Source organism: Martes martes (genome assembly GCF_963455335.1).
Source record: "Martes martes genome assembly, chromosome: 13".
Taxonomy (NCBI): domain Eukaryota; kingdom Metazoa; phylum Chordata; class Mammalia; order Carnivora; family Mustelidae; genus Martes; species Martes martes.
The window spans coordinates 35,108,557-35,130,406 of record NC_137901.1 but is presented as its reverse complement, the minus strand read 5'-3'; the positions used below and the strand labels follow the sequence as shown (position 1 = coordinate 35,130,406).

At 51.1% G+C, this 21,850-nt stretch overlaps 1 protein-coding gene across 27 annotated transcripts in view; it reads right to left on the bottom strand.

The window, feature by feature from the left end:
* CELF4 (CUGBP Elav-like family member 4) overlaps positions 1–21,509 on the bottom strand; it is a gene marked incomplete at both ends in the record, with an annotated part of 288,183 nt that extends 266,674 nt beyond the window's left edge. For all 27 annotated transcript variants that reach the window (XM_080821766.1, XM_080821758.1, XM_080821767.1 and 24 more), the window contains one exon: positions 21,224–21,509. In XM_080821766.1, coding sequence (XP_080677892.1) covers positions 21,224–21,509 — 286 coding nt within the window. The remainder of the gene's footprint in view (positions 1–21,223) is intronic.
* Positions 21,510–21,850: the final 341 nt, after the last annotated feature.

Here is a 21,850-nt window from a genome sequence, read left to right as displayed (position 1 = left end):
GAAGGCAGCTACCCTAGATCTGGGCCCAGGTGTGTCCCGTTGAAGTCTTCGGGGAAGTCTGTGGGGCACACGATGTCACTGACACGTCTTGCCTTGGGGACCTTGCAGTCTAAGGAGAAGCCAGCCAGACGTGCCCATGCGGCCTGGGTGGCACAGCAGCTCTGAGGCCCTGGGGCGGGCGATTCAGGCTCGAGGGGCCTCAGAGACAGAATGAGGCTGCAGCCATTACAGGCTTCCTGAAGGAGGCTCACTGTAGCCTCTGCAGAAGAGAAGGCTTTGGTTTGAGGGAACGGGAAGGGAGTGGGGTGCCTGGAGTGGGAGGGCCTGCCTGAGTAGAGAGGCCGGGCTGGGACTGATCTCACAGGGAGAGAGGCACAAGAGCAGGGCCGGAGGTGTCTGGGTTGGGAGCCCTTTGACGTCTTTCCTTTTCTACGTGTGATACATCTGTAATCTCGGGCAGGCTCGCCATGGTGCGGGCAGAGTGCTGGGCACTCTGCCTTGATTACTGCATTTTTCATACTCAGGATAAACCTATTTAGGCAGTTTGTACATTCTCATTTGCCAGACAAAGACACTGAGGCTGGCCCAGGAGGTAAAGTGACTCGCCCAAGGCCTCCCAGCTTCTCCGTGGAACGCCTGGGTTTCAACCTCAGCACTGCCCATCCCACAGCTCTGGGCCTGCCCCCCCGCAGCCGATTCCTCACCTCCCGCTGAACGTGGCCTGGAAGGCCCAGGAATCTGTGTGTGGTGCTGAGCAGGGGGGGATAGGGCAGCCTGAGCTGTGTCCGTATCCGTGTGTGCCTGTGTGTGCACACGCGTGTATCTGTATGTGCTGTGTACACGTGTGCGTGCGTGTGTGTGTGCGTGTGTGTGAGTGTGTGTCTGCGTGCAGGGTCTGCGTGGCCCAGGGCCTGAGGGTGAGATGCAGGAGAGCAGGATCAGGCCCTCTCCCTATGGGTGGGGACATGTCGGTCTGGCACCGATTACAACAGCCTGAGGAAGGGGTTTTCTGATGCAAGTGCATGGGCCTGGCCATGTGGGAGGTCATTTCCCCCGGGGAAGAAGGCCGAGGGCCAGTGGCCACAAGGCGGGGCATAGGAAGTTACAGGATGCCGGGAGGGTGTCCGTCTCCGAGGTGGGAGGAAGCCCCAGCATTCCGACAGCTGACTGTGGGGCTGGGGAGCCTCCAGAAGGTGGCTCTGGGGACCAGGCATTGGTGTGCACAGAGACCCCTGAGCTGTTCTCCGGCTGTGGGCTTCTTGGATCCTTATTCGGGGAATTCCAAGGCTTGGGAAGGTGGCCGGGATCTTTACTTCCCACCAGAGTCCCGGGGGATTCTGACGCAGTACCCCTGGGAAGGGCTGGGGAGGCTCCGGGTCTGGCCTCAGCTGCAGGAAGACAAGGCAGGCTTCCCCTAAGGGCTCTGTGTGCCCCACAAGCCGACTGCGGAGGACCTTCCGGCCAAGCACAGATGACACCCCTGAGTTCGAGCACAGGGTGGTACACCTAGGCACCAGCATGGTGGGTCCCTTCGGTTGAGTGAAGGAGGGAACAGCTAAACCTGTGCCTGAGACCCTGGGACCCTTGGGACGAGGTAGGAGTGGCCCTCTTCCTATACACTGCCTGGAGCAAAGTGAGTTTGCACACGGGCGAGGCTCAGGGTGGGCCTGCCCTTATGTCTGCACCCCGGGAGCTGCATCAGCCCCCAAGTGGCCCAAGGATGAGAAAAGGTACAGGTCACCTGTAATGGATGTGTGGGCTGGGTTCAGGGACTCCGTGTGTCTGGACAGAAGGACAGAGCCAGCAGGGCAGAGATGCGTTCAGCCAGAGAGCATTTCTCGGGAGCCCCACCCTGGCCCTCCTTCGCACTGTCCTTCCCTCAGGGCACACTGCTTCCAAGCGCTGCCTCTGGCCTTGCTGGTCAGGTTTGAGCGCCATCTGCTCCCACCCAGATGGAGGCCGTGGGGAGGGCCGACTCTCTTCCCATAGCTGCTGCCTGCCCCCCACCAACTCCCTCTCTTTGTCTCTGTCTCTGCGCACCCCCCCCCCAACCAGGGCTCTGGCCTTTCTGTCTCCTAGGGCAGCTGGGTGCTCCGGGCTACCTTCTGGGGAGCCCAGAAACCCCAACCCCCTCTTCTTCCGGTCTCCCAGGGGAATCTGTGGGCAGAATGTGAGAAAATGCCACAGATGGCCCAGCCGTGCATCCGGGAAAGCAGCGAGGTCTCTAGGGGACACAGTCTCACTTAGTGTCCCACTCAATTAGGCTGCCCACAACCACACGTGTGCAGAACCCTTCCTCCCACAGACCTTTCCCACCCTCCTCCACACCCAGGCCAGAACCCCTCGGAAAGACCCCCATCTTCACACGCATTGGCAGAGAGCGGCATGAGTGCCCACTCAGGGAGCTGGACCCATCTTTTCTGCTGTTTCTGACGTACACTCGGTAGAAACTCTAGTCATAGATACACACACGATCTGTCACCTAAGAACTGGCCCGCCGAGCCTGTCACAGCCCACACAGGCCTGCATACGCTCAGCACATATGAGCACATACATGCTCACGTGGCCTTGCCTGTGGCTCACCGGCTGGACCCACAGTGTGCTCAGAGGAAGGTGGTGTGTGTGCTTGTGTGTACACATGCACGCGTGCACGCACACATGTGCACAGTGTTCTCATAGCAGCAGCAGTGAGGGCTGCAGATGATTCTGGAGCTCTGCTTGGACCCAGAGCTTTAGGATGGGGCCCGGGGTCCTCCTCGCATGCAATAGCCTTGGTCTGAAGAAAGGGTGGGGCTCACCTGGAGAGCAAATGCCCATACGAGGGAGTTTGCAGCCTTGGTGGTACAGTGAAAGCATCCTACCTGCACCTTCCCTTCTCCTTCCAGAACCAGGGCAGAACACAGAGCTCTCCTACACCTGACTTGCTTATACGAACCACACGACACCAATACACACACAGGCACACACACAGGCACACAAAAAACTCAGAAGACATAGCCTAAATGCAAAATGTGAGGGGCCGAGAGGTAACCAACCACGCAGTGTGCCTCTAGTGGACTTGGCACGTGCCAGTAGCGTAATCCACACCACAGTCACTCACAGCCTTCTTTCTGCCACGGTCCTCAGAGGGCCCACAAAGCTTCACCCCTCACAGCCCGTCTGTACGGCACGTACACAGGGGGAGAGGGCAGAACCCAGACGCCACCTCCAACGGCAACCCAGAGCCAACCCAGCACACGTGGCTCAAGTCTGTGCATGGCAAAGCGGCCCTGCCCCTTGTTCTGGGAAGGCCTCCCCTTCCTAATGGTCTGCTCATCCTTCCAGCGGTGCAAGTTTAGTGAACGCATTCCCAGAACCTCTGGATTTTATTCTAAAGGAAAGAAAACCATAGGTTTCGCATTCTCCGACGAGCTCCCTGCCACTGCTAACCCTTTTCTGTGTGACCGCGTGTGCGTGCGTACGTGAGTTCTCCTAGGACAGCTGCACAGGGCCACTTTCTCTGCCAAGCCTGAGCTGGGTGTAGTCCCAGGGATGACAGGAGCCCCGCAGGCTGGGAGCAGGCTTGGGCGGACACCAGAGGACTTGGTGAGCAGAATCAGCCCTTGCTCCCAGCCTTGAAGGTGAGGCAGCTTGCACGCTCCAGGCCAGACCAGCTATGAACCTGAGACCCTTCTCCTCGTTCCCCTTCCCTTTCCCTGAGGCCCCTCTTCTGCTCACGGGCTTGGCTTTGCTGAGGTGACACCTGGCCATGGCCGACGTGTGGGACTGGGTGGCCCTGGCAAGAACTGCCCCAAATTTCTCCAGAACCTGCCTTTGGTCTTGGTCAGATGAGCAGGAATTTGGCTGGGATCGTGTGGGCTGACGCAGAAGGGAGATTGCAGGCTGAGCGTTCTCAGCAAACGCCTTCTGTTTATTTGTTGATGTCTAGTGAGAATTTGGCCTTGGGCTTTATGGGGTTCCTAGGCCACACAGGTGTGAGTGAGAGGACTTTGGCCTCTGGCCTAGGACCCTATCCCTCCTTCCTCCAAACCAGCTGGTTTTCCTTCTCCTGCGAGGGTTTTGTGGCTAAATTGTGTCTTTGGTTAGCAAAGCCTCATTACAGAGTGGTGTGTGAGCATGCAGGTCTGTGAGACATGTGTATGTCCACGCGTGTATCTCTGTGTGCATGTGTGTGTGTCGGTGTGTTTCTATGTGATGTGTCTGTGACAGCACGTGTTGGCATTAGCTGTATTTTTGAGAGGGTGTGTACTTACGCATGCATTGCTCTGAATGTCCATATTTGAGTGTGTTCCTATGTATTTAGTTGTGAGTGTGTCTTTCTGTGTGTGTAGACATGTATCTGTATGAAGGTGTGTCAGTTATCTCTGATGTGTCTACGTGTGTGCATGTGTGTGTGTGTGTGTGTGTGTGTTCGGAGCCACAGAAGACAGTGAGGAAATTTTAAGAAAACATTAGCCTATAATGTCACACGGCTTCACTTTCCCCATCTGTAAAAGGAAGGAGATGCACGAGATGATCTTTATTTACATCTGTAAAGGGAGCTGCAATCAGGGAAATGTGGTGGGCCTGAAAACACAACGAATTTGGGAGCAAGTTCTGTCTTGGCGGTTCCCTAGTGTGTAACCAGGGTCGAGTTACTGCCCTCAGAGCTTCCGTTCCCTCGGCACTCAAAGGGGCACACTGACATCTCTGTCGCAGTTTTGTCACAGGGATTTGGTGAGATAAAATAAGCGAGAGCCCTGTGTGTGTCATGTAGTAGGCGCGTGGTCAGTTCTCCCTCCCGTCCATCCTTGAGCCCTGATGTCATCCTGCCGTCCTATTTCCAAGACAGCAGGACTGTGAGAGCTCCCTGCGGTCTAATAGGGGTGCTGGCACTTAACACATGACAATGACCCTAGAGATTTTAACTTCTTCACCACATTTTCCCTCATCTCAGCTCATCCCCTCCACATGACCCTAAGAGGTGGGAGGAACAGGTGCCCCTGCAGTGATTTAAGAGAGGAGGAAGCAGAGACTCGGAGTGAGGCAGCAGAGCGGGGCAGAGACGCAGGTGTCCGGCTCCCAGATGCGGTGCATCCGTGGGGCACTGGCCGCCTCTACGGCCGGCAGCGTCCAGAGCACTAAACACCGCCTGCTTCCTGGGGCCCGAGCAAGGAGGGAAGCCTCTCTCGAGCTATCAGGCCCGAATCGGAGGAGCCTGCCCACGACCCCCAGATGCACGCAGGCCACCCTCTGAGTCGATACGTGGAATCAGCCCTTCGCACGGAAATTGCAGGTCTGACTCCGTGAAGGGTGGCTCGTCGTTCCTAGAGCTGGCTCTGATCTGCCTGCAAGAAGCAGATTTCTCTCCCCCCAACCCAAAATCGATGGAGTGGACACCCAAGGCCAGATTCCTCAGCCTTGTCACCCAACAGACTTACGAGATTTGACTCTAAGGGATGTTTGCTGGTTTCTGAAATCAAGACCACCGTAGAGCAGTGTGGTCTGGGTCCCAGGAGAGTAGGGGAGAAAATGGTCTCATGCTACTGAACGGGCCCAGCCTTTCAAGGTGATGTCTCAGAAAGGGGTACACTCCGTTTTCACATTTAACTTTGGGGAGGGGTGTGGGGGAAGGGTCCCAAACTAATCATTTCTTTTGGCCAGGGGCTGCTCAGCAGGCCAGGCCTCGGGGACCTGCCTCGCTGGTCTGCAGCCAGGCCTCTGCCCCCTCTGGTTTACCTCTGCCCCCTTCCCTGGCTTGCCAGCACTGGGTCTGAGCCTAAGCTGCTCTGCTGTATCCTGGCAGGATATGACCAGATTGTAATTTTTCCCTCATGATCCCTTTTCCATTTTTCTTTATAAAAAAGGTATCAACTCTACCTGGTGGCAATAGGGATAAAAAGTGGTAATATAAAAGAAAGCACTTTACAGATTAAAATACTATATAAATGGAAGGCATACTCTAATAGAAATGAAAGATAAAATTTAGCATCTACGATACAGTACGTAATATGCATGGTTTGACTTTAAATGCCCCAAACACCTTAGTGCCTAGGTTACAGAGGTACAGTGTAACATACGACTTAATTTGGTCTATAATGTGTTTTATAGTATGCACAGTGATCCATAGGATTACATAATATCTTACGACACATCACATTCCTAGCACAGAGGAAAGTAGCATCAGAATCAGTTGACATTAGGCTATTTTGGCATTCGAAACACCAGCCCTAGATTTGTGATTTTAACCGCGAGAGCTGGGAGGGAGAAAACGAAACATAGGAAGGGGGAATAGGAATCTCCATGGGCCAGCAGTGGGGCCCACTGGGTAGGAGGTTGGTCCCTGGGAAGGCAGAAGCTCCAGGAACAGGTCCAGGGAAAGGGAGTAGCAGGGAGAGAGCCCTCTCAGGGGAAGGTGGGAGAGTCTGGCTTGGCGGTGACTGCTCCCACTATTTATGAAGCCAGATGAGGAGCTATAGGGCTTGTGGTGGCCCCCGTGTTTGCTGATTAGCTAGAGATTATATTGATGATGTAATAAAAATTCACTTTGTCTATTAAGTTTCACCAGAACAATCAGGAGAGATTAGATAAAAATCAGAGGAAATGAATAACAGAAGGAGGACGAAAGCCACGAGCCTCACTACCTGCCATGGTCCCCGACTGTCTCCCTTTCTCCCGCCTTCCGTGGGGCAGGAAGGACGATACCTCCACCCTGGCACCCAGGCCAAGCTAGGTAGAAACGTCCCTGAGCTGGGCTGCTGTCGGGGAGAACCTCACACTCAGATACGACACTGGTTTAAGTTTACGGACCATGTTTAATATTTGATTAGACCTTTGGCAAGGCAGCCTCCTGCTGGGGGATGAGCTGGGTACTGAGCCTTTCAGCTGCCTGGGTCCCCCTGGACCTGCAGCGCGGGAGGAGGAATCCTGCGTTCCGGGCTATGCAGCTTTAGGCCGGGTGGACCCATGCCCTTATGAGTAGCCAGGGGCCGCCCAGCCTCACAGTGGCTCCCTCTAGCCTGGCCTGTGCCCAGATTCCCCCATTAGAGAGATTTCTTACGATTACAGACCGGGCTCTAAAACGTCCCTGTATGAGGCACATGTCACCAGAGATGGTAACACATTGATGTCCATTAGCCGCCAGGGACATATCTGCCCAGTTTGATTTGTCAGATCAGCAGGGGGCAAGACTTTGAAAGGATAGGAAAAGGAGGTCACGCTGGGTTGGGGGCCATTGTCTCAGGAAGGCAGGGAGGCCTGGGAGCACTGGGGCTTGGGGTATGTGGCCTGGGGGTAGCTGGGGGTGGGGGCAGAGTGGGGGAGGTTCCCATCCCCTGCCAGGAACGGAGTCGTGCAGTTACTCCGGCTCCGTGACAGAGTCTGGTTCTGCTCACCCTCTGAGACCCCCCGGGTCAGGAAGGTGCCAGTACTCAAGGTCTGTGGAAGGCCGAAAGAGGAGAGTTTGCTTCTCCTAAAAAGACGGCTACAGCACTCCTGTTCGGGGGCCCCAAAGGTCACCTCTTCATTCCTGCTCCTCTGGGCTGGCTTTCTCTCCTGGTGACGGCGAGGTACCCTAATTGTCCCCCTGCAGTAAATGGGTTGTCCAGGAGCCCTGGCACCCTTGCCCACACTGGGAGCAGTTCTTCCTAGAATTTAACAAGATGCCTTCAACTGCAAGGCCATTGTCACCCCAGGAAAGCACTGTTTCCTGGCTTCACCCCCACAGCCTGGCTGCCCCCAGCAGTCCCTGAGCTGCGAGTGGGCACAGAGGAAGGGTAGAGGGCATGAGAGGATTTTAACCTCCAGACCCTCATAGTTTATCTCCGGGACATTCAGCTGAGTGAGCCTGTGGGGACAATCTGGATGCCTGCCTTGGTGACAGGGAACCTGGCCACAGGTTTAAATATTCCATGATAATTTCTCAGCCCTAGTGGGCTGCAGTTGGAACAGCTGAAGGACACTACAGCCCCAAGGCCGGGGAGGCCGGTCCTTGCCGGTCCTGTGTGTGTCACTCACTTCCTGGGACAGAACTGGAGCCTCGTGATCTAGTTCCAATCCCCACTGCTTCTCCCTCAGCCGGACTGGTGGGGGGTCCCAATTTTATTTAAAGTGAGAAAGTCCTTTGTCTGCTAGCCTGAGAAGGAGACGTCACTGCAGCGGGACAGAACCAAAATGTAATGACGAGGCGAAACGAGGCGATGGGGCCCGTCAGCCTTCCAGCCTCCCTGCTCTGTCTTGTTCCCGTGGGCCAGCCTTGGCTTCTGCCACTTCTCACTACTTGGGCACCCAGGACCAAGCTCCCCTGGGCAGGAAGCCTGTATCTGACTACTGCTTTTTGGGGGTTTCCTTCCTTTGTCATACAGGGCCTATGCACTTGGTGCCTCTATATTTGTGTGTTTGCTGCCCTTTGTCCTATCCAGTTATTTGGTGGCGGGGAGGGTGGTCCCCACGCTCCCAGGAGAGACTTCCAGAGCCTCTGTGTTGTGCATGAATCTATGCCTGCTTGAGGGAGGCTTGTGTCTGCCCCATGGGACTCAGGGCTTTCCAGTGGGGGTCATGGCCTGTCTCCCCCTCCAGACTGAAATGCCTTATATGCTCTCCACTTTGCAGAAGCCTGCCTCTGCTCCATGGGGGGATGCCTGAGGGTGTCGCAGAGGCCAGCTGCAGTTGGGGCGATGATGGCCCCTGCTCTTGCTTCTCCTGGCTCCTCCTCTTGCCTCCGCTGGCCTCGGGGACCCTGTTCTCCCTGCTATGTGGCCGCTGCTGTGGGCCAGACTCTTAAGTATCAGCTGAACTGAGACAGTTCGGAACATTCAGAGTTAATGAATGTTTTGCAAAGAAACTTGAGAAACTAGAGAGGAACAAACTAGGGCCTTAGGGACAGTACGAGGGGCAGATAGGGGTTTCACACCAAAGGGACAGGAGTCTAGCTGCCCTCTGGCTCCAGCTCCTTGGGTGTGACCTGGGCCCTGCTCCTGCCTGCTCCCGTCCCCTCTCTGGTGTCTGTTGTTGCAACCACGTCTGCCAAGTGGCCATTTATTGAAGTCTAAGGGTGTGCTCTCCCCACACTGAGACACTGCCCTGTAATTCGTGCTCCCCTCATCTCTCTAGGGACACACTCATTGGCCCTGTCCCGGACCTCACCTTTTTCTCCTTATTCCAGTGGATTTTCAAACTTGTTCAACACAATGGCAACAGAATTGACTCTGAAATAAACAGTTTAGGGGCACCTGGGTGGCTTGGTCGGTTAAGCATCAAACTCATGACTTCGGCTTACATCATGACCTCATGGGTCATGAGATGGACCCACTTTGGGCTCTGTGCTTGGCGGGGAGTCTGGTTGGAGTTTCTCTCCCTCTGCTCCTCCCACCACTCTCTCTCTAAAATAAATAAATCTTTAAAATGTATCTAACACTTTACTTATTGAAATAATTAAGATGACCATAAAGATGGCCTGTATGCCATCGACCCCTAGGGGATCAGTCGTGCACCCAGATCTGTTTCATCAGGCACGGTGTTGAGTGTGTATGCCTGCGTGTGTGCGTATGTGTGTGTGTCCTGAGGGGGCATTTGCAAACGTTGAGGGATATAGCAATTTGGATTCAGACTCATTACAGGTCCTAAGTGTGGAAAAAATTCTGGTGCCCAACATACAGAACTAAGAGGAAAACCCATGTTAAACTGTAAACTAATCATTCATTTTGGAAATGGAACAAAACACACATTCCCATCGAAACTACAATACTTTTTGGATTTTCTGATTCTCCTCTCTTGTTTTGTGTGGCTCTATTTTGCTGCTGCCCCAGCTTGGGCCCGGTGAAGGGTCTGGCCCAGGGTCCTGTGCCTCCCCCTGGAGCAGAGGGCTCCCCTGCATAAGAGGAGAGGCTCACTGTCACCCTGTGAGCTGTAAGGAGAGGGGCTAGAGAGAGCAGTCTTCTCTGCAGCTCCTCCAAGGCGAGCCTGACAGTGACAGGAGCACCTTCCTTGTCAGGGGCCCCGCGCTTGAGAGCAGGAAGTTCTTCCTCTCACCGTCAGATGGCAGGCAACCGCTGGTGGAGAGGGGAGCATTTCCACGCACACACGTAGTAGGTAGGGGAAGGGTCTAGAGGAGGGGCCTGGCTTCTGGGATCTCTGCTGTTCTCCAAGAGTTCCTTAGATCCAGGTCTTGGGTCTGGGAGGGGGGATGGGGCACTGGGGATGGAGGACGACCTTGGTGCCCAGACCCCATCCATGCTCCCCGCGGGCCCTCTGTGGCTGCACCCAGTCTGGGCTGGTTTGGGATCAAGTCCAGACATCCTGGACCTGTTCCAAGTGATCTGGGGGCTGCACCTCTGTTAGGAGGGCTGTCCACTAGCACTAGGGAGGGAGTGCAGAGTCTGGCCAAGGTGCTTTGTCGGAGGGCTGGGTATAAGCTCATGGGCAGAACTCTGAGTGTGTGTGCAGCTGGAGGAGGGGAGGCAGGTCAGAGGAGGATAGATGTGGCCTGTTGGCTGAGGCCCAAATATTCCCTATGGGAAGGGGTGCATCCAGCCCTCAGAACCTCCATTTCCCATTCCAGCCACGGGCACCACTGCTCACCCTCTACAATCACAGCTCTCTCCCTTGCACGTTCAAGGTCCATCTCCTATCATCCGTCACCAACCATGGGACCTGGCCTCTATGGCAGGCTCCCTTACAGCTGCCTCCACAGGCTCTGGGAACAGAGACGAGGAATGATCCAAAGCTTAGTGGGCTTTTCTCACCAGCCCTATTCCCTTTCTTCCTCTCTGATGAGCCCCCAGCCACTGGGAGTCTCTCCTTTCCTCTCCTCCCTTCCAGATGCTCAGGGCTGCCAAGGACGGTCATCCTTGCTGGGACGGAACATCCCGAGCTGGGACTCTGGCAGACAAGGGAGGAAGGGGTCAGGGGCAGGCCTGAAGGGAATTCCAAGGCCAAGGACACAGCGGCCTTCCCTTTCCTTCCTACTCACTGTGACAGGAGGTGAGCCTCCACGAGCAATGGCTTTCCAAAGTCCAGAATATTCCTGACCCTGCCAGACTCTGAGCCCCTAGCTCTGCTGGTCCCAAGAACCCAATCATGGTGACTGATTTGATCAGGTGCCTTTCTTTCTGGGACCTCTAAGTTGAGGAGTACACACGGGCCTCTCCCGGGGCCAGTATCCCACCCATAACTCGGGATATTACTTCAGGCTCATGACACCCCTTGGAGAGGGAGCTCTTCACACAGCGGGCGCAAGGATGCTCTCTGTGCCTCATCTGGTGAGACAAAGCCAAGTATTGATTTGACAGAAAGATATGGATATGTTGGGTGGATAATGGTTAGGGGATCCTATTTCTTTCTTTTCCTGTTCAGAGAACACCTCTCCTCTGCCTCACCCCGCTGGAAAGCAGAGGCCGGATGAGGGAGAGTGTTCTCTCATCGGTCACCCGGGGACGCCTCCATTCCCCCTGGGCTCCTTCCAGGAGTTTAAGACCACGAAGCCTCTGGGAATAAGGTCCCCTTCTCCCACCATGGCAAGCACTACCAACATCCTTGCCTCTCCGTATATTCTTAGAACCAGTCAATATGATTAATTTTACATGGGTATAATTTCCTGCTGCTGCCATGGAGCCCTCCCAGCCTCACCCATCAGCAGCGACATGATACAGTTTCTGGTTATCTTGGTCAACCAAGATATTGATATTATTAATAATGGATATCTATATGCTGACCTTTGTCCACACAACTGAATCACTCTGGGCTGGCTGTCACATTTCTTTAAGAGCTATTGATAAGCCCATTACTGGAAGGGCATGGACAATCTTAGGTGCGTGCTTCTCACTCACCTTCAAGCATCTCCTGTGAGAATCTCCCCTTGTTAGGTGAGCTACTGTGCATACGGCAGTGTGTGAAGAAAAGTCTGCAAGCAGGTGCCCGCGTGGGGAGCGTACATACGTGTGCGAGCACACGTGTACGTGAGCATGCCCACAAGTGCACATATGAATGTGTGTGTGTGTGTGTGTGTGTGTGTGTGTGAGTCTGTCTTGAGCACTGGCCCTTTTAGAGCTGATCAAATAGTCAATTAGAGCATTATAGGGAGGTAGCAGAATCAGAGAGTTCCTACAAATACACTGTGATGTAGTGTTTGATCTTTGGATGCCTCTTGTCTCCTAGGACTTGCGCAGGAGGTTTGGCTTTATAAGGATATTATTAGGTTGATGCCTCGTTCTCTCCATGTACCTTTCAGGCAAGAGGCCCCACTCGCTGGCAGCTGGCTGGCCAGAACCTGCCACAGGGATGTGTGCTTCAGGCCGCACTACAGGCTTGACTCTGGGCTCATGCAGCCTCCAGCCTCAGTCTCTCTCTCTGGCCAGTGGCAGCAACTGGCTTGGGCTCCACTTTCTTAAGGGCAGAGAGAGGAGCTTGACTCGGCTTCTCCACCCTCTACATCTGAAACTCCTGATCAGAGGACTGCCTGGCACGCTGGGTTATTTATCGTGTGCCACGGGGGTGGGGGGCAGTACTCCTGAGAAGGGGTCCGTGGTAGAATGCACACTTTGCGTGCCCATGTGTGTCAGGACGGGTACCTGATCTCATCGCCAATGAAATGTGGCGTCCAATCTCATCGTGGTGTCTCTGTGAGGCTGCTGTTCCTGCCACCTGCGTGGACAGGGGTGTCAGGGACAGCGCCTCTATCAAGTCAGGAGACAGGGATCCGCTCCTGTTTGGTCCCAGACATGCTCACTTGTCAGGGGAGGCCCTCACTTGCCCCTGTAAAGGGAAGCTGGCTAGCTAGAGAAATCTTTTGGATCCTCAGACATAGTGTATGAATAAACCAGACATGGATTAATTAGGTGTGACTGCATCATTAAATTAGAATAATGAACAAACAGCCACGTATGGCATTCAAATTTGCCTAGAACGACTCCAAGGGTTGCTTTCAAGTAAGTCACCTGTCAGTTTGTAGGTTTTGGGGACTCTGGAGAGTGAGGTTCCTGTCCTATCTTGAGAAGCGAATTCTTTAGGCACCACCTACCCCAGGCAAGGATAATCCTTCAACGGGCGCCCGGACTCCACAACCGAATCCAAACAATGGCTTTGGTTCGATACAGCATCATCTATGCACGCTTCAGCTGTGAGCGTTTCTCAGAGTGAAATATGACAGTAGCACAGGTGCTCAAGAGACAGGAGGGAGAAGTTAAGAGGTGTGAGCAGCGGATGTGAAACGCATCGATCCCATAATATTTATGTGGATGTGCACGCCATCGCTTGTGCACGTGCACGTGTGTGCATGCACACACACGTTTTGCATTTCTGTGAATTCTCTTTTCCTCTGTTGACACTCCCTATTTCAGCCACAGAGACTTGTACCTAGTCCTAGTTGTATAATTTTAGAAATAACAGCCCCTCGCTTCTGCAGACAACACCCCTCGAAATCCCTGTCCTAGGACAGGGAGGCTGTGCAGCTAGAACCATTTATCTTTAACAAAGAGGAAGAAGCCAATAGCTAAGAGGGAAGAAAATGGAAAAGAAACTCACTTGCCTCACTGGAGAGCCGGGGGGATAGCCTAATGCACGGGGGGCTTTGTTAGTAAGATCTGTTAAGTATCTAGAAACCTTTGATCTGGAGCCGCTTTTAACAAAGGTGATAATTAATTAAAGCAGAGTGTATTGCAATAAAGTAACATTGCGGTCAGTTTATGCGCTGTCCAGAGCCAGCCTTCGGAAGTCTCTGTCAATTAAACTCTTGTTGGAGGCCAGCTCATTATCAATTTTTTTTCCTGAGCTTTGATCAATATTTTTGGCTGTTCTGTCCCCACAGAACCAGAACTACGTCTGTCTCCATGAGGGCACCCATTTATTTACATCTCGCAGATGGCCACGTAGGATTTGTTCCTGAGCTCAGCTGCTGGGAATCGCTCTGTTTGGGAGCATTGGTCAGCTCGTGCTGGAGGGGAGATACAAGGGAGGATAAGAGAAACCAAATACGGAGCAAGTCGAAGGGGAGAAGGCCTGTGAGCATATGGTCCCGAAAACATCCCCTTCTATTTCCAAAGGGACTTGGAAAGGAGGACAGTGACCCTGGGGCTGCCCACCTGGCTTCCTAGTTGGTTTCTGAGGGCAAGGCTGAGGTTGAGGCTTTACACCCATCCAGGGGCCACTGGGACCAGGATGTGTGGAGACAAGGAAGCCCTCAGGGCAAACACAACAACTCTGGGAATTCCTCTGTCATCATTTCTACCCTTATCGTTGTCTTTTTGTCCTGGCATTTCAAACCACACCCTATGTTGCCAAGTGGAACGTGGATCTTTCTCTGTAGGCCCCACCTTGCGATTTTTGAGGGTGTCTTAACGGCAAATAGGAGAAGGAAAAGGGGGAGATGAAGGCTGATGATAAAAGGGTTACAACTAATTTGGGGGCTCTGTTCCCTGCCTTAAGCTATTTGGCTAAGATTAGTTGCTTTTTGTGATTCTTATGAATTTAAAAAAGCAAAGGTAGAGGGAATGAATGTGCTTCTCTTGTGGAGAGACCAAAAGGGGGGTATCCTGGTCCCTGCCACCCCCTCCTTGCCTGGAGGTAAAATGCAGCACTCTGCCCGGAGGGGCTAGCTTGACTGACTTGGTCAAGTCCTGTGTGTGTGTGTGTGTGTGTGTGTGTGTGTGTGTATAAACATCACAAGAGAAAAGTCAGGCTGGGAGGCCAAGGGGCAATGGGTAGGGTAGGAAATGCAGTGGGTGGAGAGAATTATCTCTGCAGAGAGCCAGGGTCTGTGGCTAGCCACTCAGCTCCCAGATGGAAGGTCATTTCTAAAATGAGTCAATAGGTGAGCCGAAGCAGGCAAACATCTGAAGGGTGATGAGTCGGGGGGAGATGGAACCTTTTTAAAACCTGGACCTTTGGGTGGAGATACCAGGCAGATACGCAAGCGCACACCTTCACACTGAAACTTAGATCATTGACAAATCCAAGCTCTGAGTTCTGAGGTGGAGCACGGACGTAATCACAAGGACAGCGTCATCCTTCCCACATTCTTTCCTTTTCTCCATCAACCATCTCCCTGGTCGTGCATACTGCCTCACAAGATGAAAACTACCCCTAACATTGTTCCTGTGCCATTTGCATTTATCATCTCTTCCCTGGACACACAAACTCACATACAAACAGAAGTTCACACACACAGGCTCACACCAACATCCACATAGGCTGCGGCATCTTCCCTTCCCCCATCCTCCAGGACCCGCAGACACACACAGATTTTCACACTCTCTAGCGCTTCTCTCTGCATGTCACATGGGATTTCCCTTCCAAGTTCAGAAACGCTGTGTTTCGGCTGCTGTCAACCAGCACTCCCAGCTTCCGGCTGGCATGTGGGCCCTACAACTTTCAGTTTTCCTTTTGTTCTGCCTATGATTTGGGGCCTCACTTTCTGTTCCATTTCCTCTTCTACGACCTGCCCACTCCAAGTCCCCTTTGAGGAGATCTTTCCTGGGTCAGTTTGGAAACAGGCCACCTTCAGACAACATGTGAGCTGTGTAGTGTTTCCCCCAAAACCATCTGAGGTGAGTGAGACAAGCTCTTTTCTCAGTTAAGGATGTGGTGCCTTGGGTATTTTCTCAGGTATCACTTAGAAGCCCCTCTCCCATCCTCGCCTATGAATTATAATAATGAGGGTGATCATGTTAATAACAGCGAAAGTAATGGCCGTGCTCTGGTTCCTGGAGTGTGGCATGGTCACTGGGTGTCAAAAGTGCCCCCTGGAAACCAGCTCTTTGAAAGTACTCTGACAACTTTACAATATGCCTGCATTATGGGGCACGTATCTATGACATGTTTTTTTCTAACTGTTCCTTTGGGTTTTTTGGTTTTTTTTTTCCCTCCAAGCTGCAACTTTACTTAAGAAAAGCCTTTCTTTTTGTTTTATTTTGTTTTGTGTTTGAGAAGCCACAAACATCCAGCCAACTGGAGCAGGTGGAGAGAATGAAAGTATGCCAAAGGGGTTCTTTCAACCCAATCTAGAATTCCCATTAAAGCTGAGGGGGAAAGGAGTGTTAACATCTCCCTGTTGAATTGCAGTGAAATCTAGGCCAGCCCTGGTTCCCATATGTGTGGGATGCGCTCAGTCATGCTTGCACATGGATGCGTTGACGGCACATGTGCAGATTAATTTATCTGTGTGTTGATTCCGAGGGAGTCTCTTTAAAAGATAAACGAAATTACGTACGAGCAGCAAATAACCACCAGTCTCTTCAATAAATCAATTCTTTCCCAATATTGTTCTTTCTTTGCTCCTAAATAGAATACTTACAAACATCTGGGGTTTGAAAGTCTTCTATGGGAGCTGTGGCTTTGGTTTACATTAGTTTTCTAATGATCATTAGTGCTTATTTTTTCCACTGAAATTTGTATTGTTTTTAATGTTATTTTTCCCACGTTTTTCTTATCTTTTTCTCACAAGGCAAATCTTTCTTTTTAAAAACTGCAGGTGTCTGCCCAGCCATTCTACCAGTGTCTTTCCCTGGAAAGCCTGAATTTTTATTTTTCAAAGTAATTTTTTTTTAAAGTTCACCTTAATTGAGCTGATGCCCATGTTGACCCTTCCAGATTCACTGTCTCTTAGACTCATTTGAAAACAGAAATCAGATAGAGCCTCACTGACTTTAATTCACCTATCTAAGGAAAAAAACCAAGGAGCCCTCTCGGCTAAAGTCAAGCGATAGAAACTCGGTGTTCTGAGAATTGCTATACCTTAAATGAAAATACAAGGCACAATTTTATGATACTGGTCAAGAATCAACAAAACAATCATAACACTTGCCATTTCTCTTTCTCCCAACTACACACCAAATCCAGGGGCTTCATGCATATTTTACTCAGCTACCATTGAAATGAGAGGTTGTGTATCTGGTGATGAGTCTATTTTCAAATGATATACTCTCCAGAGTTCAACCTACAGAAGGTTCCATTACTCTGTCCCCACCCTCCCTCTGGATGTAGTGTGGAAGTATAAGGGGCTGAAGTCCCTGTAGCTGTGGCTCCTGGGTTGGGAGCACTCGATTTTCCTCTATGCAGTGGGGGAAGATATCAATGCAGAGTGGTTACCCAGGCACAGATCTGTTCTGACTGGTTAACAAGAGGGACTGTGATATGGGCTTGGCTGTTTAGATTAAAATGCATCGCAGGCTCCCGGAACAAGCACACATCAGTAGTAAAGGCTGTTTAAACCTTTGGGGACGGCCCTATGTTTAGATTACATTAATTCATAAATATTATACTAAATACCACTTAAATTGGACTTAAATGACTTCAAAGATAATGCATTATAATATGGCTATCCAGAGAGCACTAGTCTTTATGTCTCCCAGTAACTCAGTCTTTGCTGCCTCCTATCCTGCTAGACAAGACCAAAGTTATGAATGGATTGCTGGCTTGTTCATGTGTGATCCACCGACTGGGTGTGTGTGTGTGTGTGTGTGTGTGTGTGTTAGCAGGCATGGGTACGCGTATGCATGCATTTTCAGACACTGCTTCTGTTTATTCTCCAGGACATACAAAGAAGAAAAGAGAAATAAATGTAAAGGGAGAGAAGGAAAGAATTCGACTAGTGGGTGACCTCTTCCTTTCCCCAAGGGAGAAAAATTCTATAGGAAGGGGCAAAACTGGTCCTCAGCTCACTTCTGCTGCTACCCAGGGAGTTTGCCTCTCTCCTCTTTAATCAATAGTACACTGTCTTTCTCTTTGGAGCCTGGAAAAAAACAATCTTTCTCAAAGTGCTTCTAATGGGGGGAGAAAAGAAGACTCCAGAGTTAGCCGGGAGGGTCTGCATTAAACTGGTTTTCTTCGTTGGGTGTTATTTCTTTGAATTGTAATTCTGGGCTTTTTTTCTTTCTTTCTCTCTCTGCCTAACACCCAGATCTCCCCCACCCCCGCCCAAGTGCTTTCTGGTCTCCAGGGGGTGAATTTACCTTTACAGTAATTACCCCAGTCCACAACTGCTATTTGCTGCCTCCCCAGCCCAACAGCCTTTCTCTGCTACGGCTGGGTTTGCTCCACAACACCCACCCACTCCCTCCTCCACAGACTCCCAATTTGACTGGAGTAATTGCCTTTTAAGGTTCACTCTACGCATGGCAGGTATTCCATTAACCCTTAGAACTCCTTTCTCCTTTAGTTACCTGAAATGGCAGGTGGCCAACAAATGGATAGCCACCTGAAATCTCATGCATTTAATTTAATTTTTACTTATTTTTTCTTCTTTCCTCTTCTTCTCTTTCTATCTTTTTCTTTCTTTCTTTTTATTTTTTTTCTTTTCTTTTCTTTCTTTCTTTCTTTTTTTTTCTTTTGCCAATAACATGCAGATGCCATCCACACTGGAGGCCAGTATCCTGTCATGTCTCTCAATTTTATTCCAGTAAGATTCATTAGAAGTTAGAAATTCAAGAAAGGGAAAGAAAGAGCCACAAACATGCCCTGAAACAAGGCTCAACAAAGGCATATTTCTATCCCTAGCTTCATGTTGTCAACTTAGAGTTGGGGAAAATCTAAAAGCCAAATGCAAACTTCATTCTTCAAGCCTCATCATGCTTTTTGACTTAACAGTAATTAATCACCAATGGCAAGCGAGTAATTTTTTAAGGTGGCCGGAGGCTTATTTTATCAGGATTAGCTAATAAATCAAGCTGTATCTCTGAAAGAGGAGTTCAAACTCTTCTAGGACTGAATAAACCAGACCTTAGAGACTGTCTCATTTATTCAGCTCTCCTGGAGCTTCCAGCACTGTTAGAGACATTGTGGCCCAACCTTGCCTATAAAAATCCGAGAGTTATAGAGGCAGGAAGTTTCATAGGGAAAAATATATATGCTCAGGCTCTGAAGGGTGAGCTGCGACAACGAAACACCCAGCACGCTGGAGCCAACGGGCCTGCCTGCCACTGACTGAGCCAGTTTAGGGGAAGAATTATTTAGAAAATGAAGTTTTGCTTGTTCTAGGAATCCTGGCCAGATATGTGTATGTATATGTATGAAACATATGAAATAACTATAACATATCCTTCTCTAGCTTCCTGATGCAAATCATGATAATTCTACTTCTTTGCTATAATGCAAGGGAGTCCAAAGAGCAACAAAAACAGTGATGATACCAGCAAGGGATTGTGAAAAGAAACAAGGAATACTGTTAAAGTTTATCTTCATTTGAAATAAAGAAGTGAATAAAGTGCTCCAAACCCGGATCTCTTAAGAAGCTCAGTTCTTCACAACTGTCTTTTGCCTCTGGTGGGTTCTGATTTTTTTTTTTTTAACTTTAAAATCTTAAATCACCACAAGAACTGATGATTAAGATGGGCAAAGGATTTCCTTATTTATGCTCTTTAAATTTTCACTATTACTATTTTTAAATCTAGGGACATATTAGAATGACAAAGCTTTGATACAAACCTTGATTAGCTTCTAGGGAGCTTGATTGGAAAGGGAAAAACTACAAAGATATGGTTGACTTGAGAGGGAGGGCGAAAAATGGAAACAAATGTTATTTCAAAGACTGCCTCCCCATTTCACCTTTCCAGTCTCTCTTCTGATCAGACATTTTCTCCATATTGGAGAAAGGTTGGTTTGTCTCTCTATTACACCCCCCCACCTTCACCCCACCCCAACAAACCCAGTATATTTCCATTCTGCTGTGTTTCTGTGCTACTCAACATGCCATTAACTTTAAGATTTACTCCTCAGCAGGCAAGCTGGAAGATGCTAAAGCCAATAAAAACTGCTCTCTGGGACTCCAACTATGAAGAGTTTGGAGCTCTGCTTAGTATTCGGATGAAGGGAGGGCTGGAGGAGGGAGGGAGGTTGTGATAGTGAAAACCACTGCTGCTTAGAGAGCCAGACAGCTCTGCGCTCTGCACCTAATGTGCTGGAGGATCAGCTCTGTTCATAGCCCATTTGTGGCCAAGGATGAGGCTGCTCTCTCTGTGTGGGTGGGTGTGCGTGTGCGTGTGTGTGTTTTCGTCTTTAAAACCACCAGCTCTAACACAGCATCTTCAGTGGCTCTCCACACTACTGTTTATTAAAAACGGAACGTCCATACACATCCCTTACAACTTCCTTAGCCCGGTGCTCCTTCCCTGCCTGACGATCAATCTCTCTCAGAAAGCATTTAACTTGCCCACACAGCTCCAGCCTGGATTAATCCCCACTGCACATCCTATACATTACTGTTAGGGAGCGGAGCACTGGGCTAATTTCGTCACCCACCAGCCACCCACACACGTTCTACAACTGAACACGTTTGGGGATCTGCCTTAAAGATAATAAAACAAGGAGAAAACAGGCAGGCTGCAGACAATTCTCATGACCACTTTCCTAAAAAGTTGCTGGGTTTTAATTCTTTGATTATTCTGTGTCCCCCTCCCCCAAGCACTCACTAGCAATGATTGCTTCAAGGGAGAGCAATAATGTACTATAAACCTCTCTGCCTGGTGAGTTTGGGATAATTTAGGCTACACCCTTCAAAAGGTGTAGCCTAAAAATCTTGCACACACAGATTTTTTCCCCAAAAGCTCATCATTCAGGTTTCCCCGACCCCCCACTCCACCCAGGGGATGGCTGGTTCCTTGCTAAATCTTGCCTTAGGTTTTGTCCCTCCTTCCTTCAAACATCAAACACCCCCTCCCCCACCACTCACACCACAACCGGATTATTGAGGCACATAGCTCGACAGGGAGAGTTTACTGTTAAATTGATAGCAAAATAAAAATATCTCTCTGAATTTGTCACCTCTCTTCTTTTTAGACGGCTGCGCTCCTGCTACTCTGGCCCCGAGCGGAGAAGGAGGAGATCATCTCCTCTTAATATTTTCAGCACCACGGCGATGGACAGCACCCTCGGTCCCCGGCCCGCTGAGCGCCCGCCAGTCTGCTCAGCGTCCCGGGCTTGGCCGGTGCAGCGGTCCTCGTCCCAATCTTTCAAGTCGCTGCGCCCAAAAATCCAAGCCCCGTTCCCCTCGATCCTCTCTCTCTTTCTCTCCATATTCTGCTTCCGCTGCTCTCCCCACCGCACCGCTTCTATCAGCTCCTCGCCCAAAACCCAGCTTTGCCCCAGCGAACAGCTCCCCACGCACCCCAGTCCTGGTCTCTGCTGCCCGAGCGCCTCCCTCCTCGGCGTCCGCCCGAGGCTCCCTCTCGCGCCGTCTCCCGCTAGTCCGTCGCCGGCCGGCTGGCCGGCCCGCCCGCTCCTTCTCCCCGGCAAAGTTGGGAGGGAAAGGTGCACTCACCTTTGTGCATGCCTGTGAACCTGTCCTTCAGAACCGTAAGCTCGTAGATCTTGCCGAACTCCTCGAAGAGGGGCTTGAGGTCCTTCTCATCCAGGTTGCGGGGGATCTGCCCAATGAACAGCTTGATGGCATCGTGGTCCTTCATGGGAATGGTCGACGGGTTCCCCGGGCTGTGGCTTAATCCGTTCATGTGCCCGGCGCTGCCCGGGCTGCTGCCGAGCCCGTTGGTACTGAGGCTCGCGTTGTCAGCCTGTCCGTTTGCTAACGTGGCCATCTTTATATACATAGAGAAAATCTTCTTTCCTTTTATTCTTTCTCGCTCGCACTCTCTCGCTCTTCTCCCTCGCAAGCTCGCTCGCGCTCACACACGCACACGCATACACACACTCGGGTTCTCTCCCCCTCGGTTTCTCTACACCTCGCTCTCCTCTCGCTCTCTGCTCTCTCTCTTTCTCCTCTCTTCTCTCGCTCGCTCGCGCTCGCGCTCTCTCTCTCCTCTCCCCGCTCTCTCTCTCCCTCCCTCTCTCCTCTCTCTCTCCCTCTCTCTTTCTCTCTCTCTCTCTCTTTTTCGGCCTGATCTGATTTTTTTCTTTTTTTCCCCCCTTTCCTTTTTTAATTTTTTTCCTT